At 46.5% G+C, this 11629-nt stretch overlaps 1 protein-coding gene across 1 annotated transcript in view; it reads right to left on the bottom strand.

Moving 5' to 3' along the window:
• LOC125940604 (uncharacterized) overlaps nt 1-7964 on the bottom strand; it is a 157755-nt gene extending 149791 nt beyond the window's left edge. Inside the window, exon 1 of the mRNA XM_049656971.1 lies at nt 7185-7964. Within this exon, the coding sequence (XP_049512928.1) occupies nt 7185-7376 (192 nt within the window). The 5' untranslated portion in view covers nt 7377-7964. The remainder of the gene's footprint in view (nt 1-7184) is intronic.
• Between the last annotated feature and the right edge of the window lie 3665 nt (nt 7965-11629).

Here is an 11629-nt window from a genome sequence, read left to right as displayed (position 1 = left end):
CTCCTGGCAATAACAAGGTAGATAATCGCCATTATGCTTTGTAAACACTGATTTCACATTCATTGTTCTACTCGTGTCATCCGACTTCGAGTGGCCACTCGTCGTGATAAACGCGTCACGGCGATGTCCGAGTCAATGACGCAGGCCGAAAACAAAGGATGGAAAATGGAACTGATGTCGCAGAATATGTCCGGGACTTGGCATACACACCGAAAAACACTTTGGCGAGACGAAGCACTGCACTGACGCCTTGAGTGTCAAGTACTTTGTTTTGCAGCAACTCGGTGCTCATTTTTGCCTGCTATATGCAATTTCAGCGTCGAGAAGCTTTAGCAAAACCCAAAGCGTCTCTTGTTATTGATATCTGTGAACAGTACACTCGTTCTTCTTCTTTTGTAGGTTTTCAAAGTGGGAATTGTTCGCCCTCTTATGCAGTAGAACGACGGACTCAACACACTGAGGTCGGAGCTGTTAACAATGCGTATTGGCATTGTTGTTTAATTATATGCGAGGCAATGTGCAATGCTCACTACCCGAAACCGACGTTCAAAAGCATATAGCATTTATTATGTTGCGATGCCTGCCAGCGAGATCCTACTATTACTCCAACGCTAGGCCAGAATTGCCTCCGGGTGATTGTCGACGCTTGATTTCAATTAAGCGATTTACAATTACAAGTTATTACTCAACCGCCATTTGAACTTACTTAGCAACGTGCACATGCCATCGTAGTGCATGCGATGGGTGCTATTGAAGCACTATTTCTACATATATGCATATGCATAATTTATCGCATAATCATATCGGTCGCTATAGATCGCATAGAAAATAAGCAGTCTGTTTTGGGCTTCTTCGTGCCAGTGGCTAGAGCGTGGTGGTATTTTCAGTATTCTAGCGGGCTGTTCATAAGTGCATGCGGTTTTTCATGTACAACTCAATATATGACGCCCGTACGGAGCACGACGTTCATCTACTGTATTGAAATGACGCAACGACTGGCCTAAGTATTGCCCAACGTACAGAGGAGTGGAAATTCAGCATGCTAGCTGCAAAGCCATTTCTTAATTTCTTCCACCCCCTTTTTTTGGTCTATTTAAGTTATACTTGGTACAACATTGCTTTGGTAGATACGCTTAAAGCATGAGGAAGCGCCTGGCTTGGCCGGGCCACAGTTGCATCAAGCCAACTAAATGATACAGTATGCAGACAATCAGTTATGGCAGCAAAACCAACAAATCCTGTATTAGCAAGACTTGATTCAGTTGACGTGAGCTTTACTTCAGTGCACTGTTCATTCGCTGTAAATTCTGTAACGTTAAGAGGGGCCACTGCAACCATGGTGAAAGGGGTGTTTTCAGGCAGCCTATTTATGGCTACAGAATCTACTGCTGGCAAACCTTATCGCCAATGTGCAGTGGCATGCTCTACAGAAAGAAGTTCCTAGCATTAAATGGTGCAAAAACAAGCAATACCAATGCTTATCAACTTCTAATAATTTGCACAAACAAAGAACAGGTGCGACACACTGGACCGGCAGACCTCCGGTTAGGGCCACCTTCTCTGGTTCGACATTCAGTTTTTTCTAATGTCAGCAAGCCCATCGTTAGCAAACCGCCTTAGAATGAGACCTTCGTTGAAAGAAACGTTTCATGACGTATCCTGATCTTCACTGTTTACCAGCTCTGCCAGAGAACGCCGCAACGGTTATCGCCCTAATTAATCTAGAATGGGAAAAGCAAGAAACTCTTCTTGGTGTGTTTAGCGGCACTTAGAATTTTACTTAGGCAATGTCCCCAAATTTTTTATGATCACGAACCATCTTCTCGACGGGTAAGCAGGGTCCTACAACGATCTACGGGCAACATTTCCAAATGCGTTTCTGCGATCGTATACCTCGGGTTCTGCTATGAGAGCAGAGGAGCATTTAGCCCTATATTAGCTCCTTTCGGTGTGTGAAAAGACCTGCGATGGCTTGATTTAGGCCCCTGCCCTCTACTCGCTGTTTTTTTCTATCAATCCTTTGTTCTCGTAGACGTAACATTCATTTTTAACCTGAGAGCAATCTATCTGTCATCATACCGGCCAGTAGCTTTAGCTAGCTGTGTCGGTAAGGTGATGGAACGAATGGTGCTCACTAGATTAGAATGGTTCATGGAAGAGAATGAGCTTTATCCTGAAATGATGACCGGATTTACACGTGGACGTTCTGCAATAAATGGGGTCATTGATCTCGTGTTTACGATCGAACACGAAAAAAGGTGACACCGACTTGTAGGAGCGGTTTCCTTGGACATAAAGGAAGCCTATGACAATGTACTGCACGAAGCCATTCTTGATGCTCTCAGTAATTTGCGCATCGGCGGCGGTCTCTACATGTGGATTGAAAGTTACCCAAATGGTCGCACAGTCTTCATGTCCACGACTGATGGCGAAACGAGAAGACACATTATGGTCCGTGGAGTGCCTCCAGGAGAAGTGTTCAGCCCGACTCTTTTCAATGTTGCCCTTATTGGCCTGGAGGAAATAATTCCTGATACAGTACGCATCAGTACCTACGCAGACGACGTAGGCATATGGGCGTCAGCCGTCACGCGACCGCAAATTCGTGCAAGATTGCAGCGAGCTGTTTTTTTAACGTCTCAGTACCTGCAGTGCCAAGGACTGCAACTGGCTCCAAATAAGTGCGCTGCGATAGCGCTCCGTATGTGACCCACCACAGTGACCAACCACAGATGTGCTGCGTCATATTTGTGACCCACCATGTTACCCACCACGGATAATTCGGCGTTGTCATTGACCATGGTGTTTCATGGTCGAAGCATGTGGCAATGTTGAAGAATTGACTAGCCTTGCTCAAGTTTTTCGCTTTCTGGCCGGTATGAAGTGGGTTCCATCAGAGCATTCGCTACTCCGGCTGTACGAGGCTCTCTACTTCGGCTACATTCGCTATAGCCTGTCAGTTTTATTATGTATGATCCGGTCATGTTTGCGTACGCTGGGAAGTGCCCAGGCACAGATGCTGAAAACATGTCTCCGTGTTCCACGTTGAACCTCAACCTACGGAACAATTGAGGAGGCTCGCGTCACTCTTTACCTGTCTATCTACGATTCGAACCTCTTCGTGTATTCCTGCGACTGCTGTGCTGTCATGGATGCCACCCCTTATCGACACTTCCCGACATACGGCCGGACTCCACTTTTTCAAGAGTCATTGATTGCCAAGAGTCTGCCATACCATCCTACTTTGCCCCTGCTGACCTTCCACGTATGCCCCCTTGGGTAATGTCCAATATACGGGTACGTCTATCTACTCCCGGAATTTCTAAAAAAATGCGAATAGCTACCGTCAACCTCAGACATTTAACACTTCAACATATGTCGATAGAATATGACTCCTGGGTTAATCAGATCGGCCTCGTCGTATGCGTCTGCTGCGTCTTTCGTCGTGCCTGCGCATCAAGTCATTCGACGGTTTCGTCTGTGTAGGAAGACGACTACAACATCTACGGAACTACTGGAAATCACAGAGGCCATTCATTATATTTTGCGACAGCCTCCTCAAGTATGGACAGTCTCCAGTGACGCAAAATCGGCTCTGCAGCTACTTAGTGTGGTGGTGAAAGAAAGCGCTTAAAGGGTGTTGGCTCTTCAAACTGCCGAGCTATACACTTTAGTGCAAAAAAAAAAAACGGTCACCACATCACATTTCAGTGGATTCCCAGTCACTGTGGCATACACGGCAACGAACTGGCCGATGCCGAAGCGAAGAAAGCACTCGAAGAACCAGAGTCAATGCTTGCAATTCCTTTTTCAAGAGCGGACGCCAATTGCCTCCTCTCCAGTGTCATCCGAAAATCGACAGAAAAGCACTGGGACAATCCGGATAATCGACACAGGCTGGGGCGTAGCCAGGGGGGGGGGGGGGGGTTGAACCCCCCTCCGCGAAATTTTTCCGCACCACCCGGCCACTTACCCACCCTTTGTTCTCGTCGCTTTTTGCGCTGACATAATTCATGAAACCGGTGCTACTATCACAATTTCCTTCCTGGGCGCTTCCGTTTGGGCTGGTAATTTACAGCGAATGATGTCTGCATATGGAAAAAACTGTCACGGTGTTTGTCAACGCTTTGACACTCTGTGAAGTTTTGGGCGAGAATGTGGCGGCCGCATTCTGAAGCAACAAATGCGCAACAAATGAAGCAACAAATGCGGCAGCCGCATTTTAGATGATGGCGAAAACGCTCGAGGCCCGTTTCATTAGATTTAGGCGCACGTTAAAGACCCCAGGTAGTCGAAATATCCGGTGTACATTTCCGCCGCTTCCCTTCAGGTGCCGGTTAGGCCGCGCTCGCGCAGGAAGTCTGCGCGAGAAGCGTCTCTTGTTTGCGATTGCGCCCCTACGGAAGGCTGGTAATTACTGTTGTGTTGTTGAATCCCAAACCAGCAATTACGGAAGGCTGGTAGTTGCTGTTTTGTTGTGGAATCCCAAAACAGCAATGTACACACGAAGGGGTTGATGACAGCAGTGAAATTCCACCGACTCGCAACAGAATGCACGAAACAGACAGCCGACAACCATGAATTATTGCTGTGCGCTGTACAGCGTAAGTAAACTCTTGTTGCAGGCGCTGACAGTTCTAGTCGCAGTTCACGCGTCCTGAGAAATTGATTATGTGCACTATGCACTGAAGAATACCGGAGTTCATTCCTGCATCACTAGTACACCAATCAGTCGAGATTCTGTGAGGTACAAGGCCGCTTCCTGTTTGCACCGGCGTAAGTGAAGCAGAAATCAGTTGCATGCACTACTTAAAATGCGTACACATGCCATATCTATGCTGTGCGGTGAAATATTCTGTACAATTGTGAATCTGTTCACGTAAAGGCAAATGACGGCTGCACACTCGCACACAGCGGAAGACACAGCGGCCCATGCACTTGCCGCAGGAAATGCAACCCTCTCGTATGAGGGAGCAGGGCGACGAAAGCTTCGAAAAAAAGGCCTTACGCGTTTTTGCGCGTATTTAAGTTTTCTAGCGCAAAGACGCAGCGAACAAGCTATTGCTATGGGAGTAGGTATAGCCTGGTCACACGTGCATTTTCACGCGTGTAGCCGTCCTTGACTTCCCCCGACGAGGACGACGCCATCTACGCGTAACCGAAATTAACAATTAATGATGTCTTCTCCGATCGCACGTGTCCTCTCATTGATGCGTTTTCGAAGACTCTTCCATTCAGAGGCGCGATGAGAGACCGTTGCTCCAAACGCCCACTGAACCTGTCGTACTTACTGTATTTACTGAGCTTACTTTACTTTTTACTTAATTTCTTCACAAGCACACGCACACGCGAAGGGGGGGGGGGGCGGTTTCATGTCTTTGATATACACGTGCGAATTTTTTACAGCAAAGCTGTCTAGTTGGTCCGGATTTTTGATGGCGTGCTCACCCAAAAAAACGGCTAGTGGAAACGGGGTTTGTGTTTGAGTTTCCGCGTAACAAAATTAGCTTTTCTTATATATTCGAATTACAGTCCGATGCTACCATGTCTGTAGGTCGTGTGCAAGTCATACTTTACGAATTTTCGGACACATTTTACTTTGAGAAATATAATTACTTTAATAACGTACTTGCTCTAGGCAGAAGGCCTACAAAAAATGGAGACATAGGTTGTTCTAACGTTACGGCCATTTAGCGGCAGCGGCCACTCAAACAAACCTCAAATGGCAGCACGAAAACTGTTTTGTTTTTCAGTTTCCACGAAAAATAAAAAAAAATGGCATGACACTACATGCGGTCGTAATAGTTTCGTTTTTTGCTCCATGCATCACCGCGCGCGCCTCTTCCGCTCTACCGTGTTGCATTGTTTGGTTGCGTGTTGCGTGGCTCGAAAAACGCTGACTTCGAGAGAAACAGCCAGAAAAAGCTTCGAGTGTGTAGCGCTGACGCCTGTATAAACGGTGCCAGGCACTTGTTCTGGGGCAGCGGCAGTGGTGACCCGACTGTGTCCTTTCATGTGGTGCCGCACGATGAGCCCCGGCATTTGTAATGGCTCAGTGCTCTGCCGATAATAAAACGGCAAAAGAACCAGAGAAACCGATGGTGTACTCTCTGCCTTTCTCGCCCACGGGTTATGTGTATTATCCTACCCTCGGAAAGTCTATTGGCGTGCCCAAGAGGCCAGTCATTTGTCGAGCAGCTCTTCCCTCATTGTCGCCTTCATCAAATCCCCTACTAGTGCCCCTGCAACAGATACTGGCGACTCGGAAAGTGCTGAATGTGTTCGCCCAGGCAGCAGGACAGCACTGGGCCAAGCATGGTCCAATGCTCGCAGAAATTGGTACGAATTTTGGCCCAATCCTGGCATCATGGGAAAGTGTAACCTGATCCAAGGTCCACCCACTGTTCAAGCCAAGATTGTCCGTACAGTTTGCCATTGTAGTATCCAATGTAGTTCACGCATAGAGCCACTGCACAGCTATTCTGTATCCAACGTGTTCCAAGAATATCCAGTGCTCAGCCATTCTGTATCCAAAGAGTTTCAAGAATATCCAGTGCTGAGCCATTTTCTATCCAACGTGTTTCAAGAATATCCAGTGCTCAGCCATATTGTATCTAATGAATTTCAAGAATATCCAGTGCTCAGCCATTTTGTATCCAATGTGTTTCCAGAATATTCTGTGCTCAGCCATTTTGCACCCAATGCATTCCAAGAATATCCAGTACTCAGCCATTTTGTATCCAATGCGTTTCCAGAATATCCAGTGCTCAGCCATTTTGCATCCAATGCATTCCAAGAATATCCAGTGCTCAGCCATTTTGTATCCAATGAGTTTCAAGAATATCCAGTGCTCAGCCATTTTGTATCCAATGTGGTTCAACCATAGCCTGTACTCAGCCATTCTGTTGCTTGTATGCTAGCTTACTGCCTATACAATTAGTAGCGAAGAAAACGTGATGGCAATAAGTGCGGGAAGGAAACTTCCTGCAGACACACGCAAAGCGTAAACGAAAATATAATTTATTTAGAATACCATTTACAGTACTATTTACAATACAATTCTTGAACTGGTGCATTCATCAGTAGGGGTGCTCAGCTCCAGGGGCAGCAGCCGGAGGAGAGGCAGGGGCAGAAGGGGAAGGAGCAGGGGCAGCAGCAGCCGGACAGGAGGGGCCGCCAGGGACCTGAGGGCAAGGGTGGGGCAGGGAGAGGGCAGCAGTGGGCAGGCAATGATTCCTGCCCCGAAGGGAGGGATCATCGGGATGCTCTGCTGAAAACGTTTCTGCGAAACGCCTCTTCCTGCCACCAACCCTATCCACAGACCCTGGCAACCACCTCTTAATGAAGTCCTGTGCTTCTGTCAGGTTGGCCCCCATTTACGCACATATGACATTTGCACACAAACATACAAAGACCACAATTAGTACATACAACATGCACCCACAATAGAGCAGAGATCCCCCACAATAGAGCAGGCAAACACATTCAACAAAAGAAAACCTTAACATGAACTCGAGACTTAGTGAAATAACGTGCCAAGTCTTTAGCACACAGTTCATCTGACACAATTTGCCACCGCAGCCAACTTTATTGAATCGAGGTTCATAGCATGCTCAGCGGCGAAATGCAGGATACGCAAAGTGATGCTGTGGATAATTAAATGCTGCAATCGCCTTCCCCGCCATGAAGATTCTTGATCTATTATAGAATCTTCATCCCTGTTGCCTTCGTTAACATTCCTGTTTTTCCACCCTAACATAGCGTTAACGTCATCAGTGATGATCACACCATGTCTTTACTAACCGTGACATATTCAACTGTCTCACCCGCTGATGCTAAACGTGTAAGCTGCCTGGTGTGATGCAATTCATTGGCATGCTCGTCAAGCAATTCACCTAAGCTGTCATTGGTGCTAGTGCAGAGCACACTTTCGCAACTTCTGCAAGGGCAGTGGTGGCTGAGTATGTGGCTTTCATATAAAAAATGAAATCAGCCAACAGGGATGCCCAAATTTCTTCGCTGTAGAAGTAGACACTTCATATGAAAGACGGGATTTTGGCAAGGACAATCTCTTGTTATGCAAGCCATTTCGCTGTAGAGGAGTTCGGTGGGGGAGATCGTGACATGGCACAGATTTTTTTTCAGCCAGAAAGGAAGTGGGTAGCATCTGCGCAGTAGTTGCAAAATGTGTGGAGAAAGGTGCAAATGCAAAAAATGTCTGCCCTGTAAGGCACACTAATATGAATGTCCCTTGCGCCACTGCAATCGTGTACAGCATCCATCTCACCTGTGGCCGAGTGCACGGGGGACAATCAGGGCGGTGTGTAAACTTGCGCCTCGGGGAGCACCAAAATGCACTTTTTGCGCCTCATATTTGGCAATTCGGGTGCACTGCATAATTCTCTCGGACCGTAATTCTTTTTCGCCACACAGACCAATTGACGCATGAAATTTGCGAGGCCCATAGAATACAGAAAGCAGGACCAGGTTGCATTAGTCAGCATACAATAGTCTTCCAAGAAAGAGAAATTTCCTTTGTAGACCACGCAAATCGTTGACAGCCGAGCAGCGTGATGGTTGTTATTTTTGTTAATTCATTATTGCTTAGTATCACCTGATCTAACCACGAGTGCATGTCATGAATTGTTCACTGTCTTGCAGGTGCATCCGCAGTAAGTGTTCATAAACTAGTTCATTCAATAAATTTTCCTGTTGAAAGTCAGCACATGTGGTGTATCAAGTCTCCCTTCGTCTACGTTTTCAGTGCGCTGTTCCTTATTTACCATGAATCAATACCAAGTTGTCCCAGTTTTCCCTCCTCTTCGGGCCACTTATGCATCTTCATGTTTTTGCCATGTTGGGCGCCAAGCGTCACTTTTGGCAACTTTTGGGGAAGAATAAAAAATATAAATTCACATTTCATAAGAAAAACATGCTTATTTTATCCAGCAGGATAGGTCATTTTTCCAGAAGCGGTTTTCTCAATTCATGTTCTGAGCAGTTGTCTGTCCCTTTACGTAAAGGCGCCGGACTCTAAAACGCCAGAAATATACTGGCAAACCCCAGAGTGCGCTAAATACCTAATTTATGCTAGTTTTTGTACAGCCAGGTTTCGTTTAGCTTTCTCGCTCTCATAACATCATGGCACAGAAGGCAACCACGTAAGACATTCGAAGGTTTGACACTTGCTTCGACTTGCTTGTCGAAGGATGTTTTGGCTTCTACACAGAAGCCTTGTTCACTGACTATTATTGATTTCATTTAGCTACATCAGGCATATGGCCAACCACTATCTCAGTGAACAAGGCTTCATGGGGAAGGCAGAACATATAACACCTTCAACAACACTATTTTGGTCTGCATTACATTTATTGCGGGTTTAAACTGGGTGGAAAAAGCATACCAAAAAACTAAACAGATGGCAACCAAGGTGAAAAAACATAAAACAATGCTATTTCCCCTTCACGGGGGCCGCGTTCTTTCTATGGCCAGCATCTGTTTTTGCCATGAATGTTCAATGCAATGGTTCGAGCTATTCGCAATTTGACAGACTTTCCCAACCATTGTCATTTAGGCATGGAAAATGGGGTACCCCCATTACAATACCGTATTTACTCGCATAATGCACGCACTTTTTTTTCCTTGAAAATATGCGCAAAGTTGGGGGGTGCGTTTATTATGCAGGGTAAAATTTTGAACGATTTGTTTTTCCGCGGCCACCTCTAAAGAAAGCCGCAGTTTTGTCCTAAAGGCAAACCATCGATTGCGATAGCAAATGCGCAGAGAGCTATACGAAGTAAGCATAGTAGTTATATCGCCCGTATAAACTTCCAAAGTAATTTAACCAGCATGGTGTCAGCGCGCACAGGCAGACATGAACCAACCACACTCGATGACCACGGACGCTCACTGTCGAAACACTGGTGTGGGGAAGGGCTGCAACAACAGCGAGCGAAGTGACCTTCCTGCTGGGTATCGCTTCAACGCAAACTGAGCGGTGATAACGGAGTACGCACGAAGACTCGGCCCCCGACGCAGATCGTTTTCAAGATAGGGCATGCGCGGCCGTGGAATGTGCAGTTGCTGTGCCGCCTCCCTCCTCTCTCAGCGGCACCATGTACACGACGAAATACGGCGCGTTTCCTACCCGCTATCTTCTCTCGAACGCGGGATAGACGTCAGACTCTGGAGTTTTGCAAGACGCGTAGCGCCACCTGTCGGTGCGAAGAGGTAATAATTGAGTAGTGCAAAGTCCGACTCCCTTGCTAAGTTGCCTAAGCAGCTAGCGAGTGCGAAACAACGATTTAACTTAATTTTGGTTCATATTGCGAATGGTTTGCGCATTTAACACCCAGAATGAGAGCTATGAATTTCTCCGCTAGTCGGACGTGCCGCCGAACTGCCGTAAAGTTCTTGTTGGCTCACTCCTTCTATGGCGATGGCGAGCACGACGGCAACCGCGACAGCTCCGCGCGCTACGAAGAAACGCCGCAATCGACGTTACTGTTGCGTTGTAAATTGCCTTGAACGTGAAGGACTGAATAACAACGTTCAGTTTTACCGATATCCATCGCGATCGTATGAAAGAGAAAGGAGAGAGCGCTGGATACGGGCCGTTCGAGTGTTGGGTAAGCGAATTACTCGTATTCTCCACAACACAGCCGCTCACATAAGAAAGTATGATAATGTTGTTCTGCTGTAATTGTGTTGCGTAGCCCTGACGGGGGACTATATCAACCAAGCGAAAACTGAATCTGCAGCCGCCCCTTCGTTGGCAACAGAATAAACAAAGTTATGAACCATCCTGCGTATGTGCCACCGATGTTTCTACCTGTTTACACACGTCCGTCTCCACTTGACTCAGCAAGTGGAACGGAGAGATTTGGCAGGTTAGTTTAACCAAACATTTTGGTTCCTTTATGAATTCAAAATCGTGTTCTAGGGCATTGTGGTATCGCGAGCTCATTTCTAGTTTCAACTTTTCCGATACAACAAGCACGTTTCACAATGCACTGAGCCCTCTCGAGAGCGTTTCTTTTTTTTTTTTTTGTAATCTGAGCAATAAAGTTGCTGTGGGAGCACTGGATGAGTAATTGCGAAGTAACGCACGTGTGTAGAAAAGAATGTCGCGTTTATTTACATTCATTAGTCCGCGTGTGTTGTTTTAAGCGTCTGCTAAATATTCAAGGGTACTGAGCGGTGCTGTAGCTCCCGCGAGACAGAAAGATGCTTCGCGCAGGCACTGTAGGAAGCTTACTTTCGTTATGTTCGCAGGCTGTTTGCTGCCTTGGAAAACGTTTTCTGTTTGCTGCCCGAAAAAGGCTTTGGAAGAATTTCTTCTCTGTAAATAATTACGACATTACACATTACGATAAAATGCCTAACCCTTTGAGGGTAAAGTCACGAGAGAATCGTTTGTGTTGTAAAATACACAATGTTTATTCATGAATAAGAAGATAAGCGCACTGACAAATGGTTGTGTGTACGTCCGAAAACCGAAACAAGTGAGAAGCCTTCGTCTTATCACCAACAAGGTGCGATGGAGCTTTTGTAGTCTCCAAAAAAGGAAACGCAAAAACGGCAGCATCGTTTGTGTATATACGCGCCGGCCTGGGAACAGATGTAATCG

This window comes from Dermacentor silvarum, chromosome 10, assembly GCF_013339745.2.
Source record: "Dermacentor silvarum isolate Dsil-2018 chromosome 10, BIME_Dsil_1.4, whole genome shotgun sequence".
Classification (NCBI taxonomy): domain Eukaryota; kingdom Metazoa; phylum Arthropoda; class Arachnida; order Ixodida; family Ixodidae; genus Dermacentor; species Dermacentor silvarum.
Note: the sequence above shows the minus strand (reverse complement) of the source record. Positions and strands in the feature narration are given on the sequence as shown.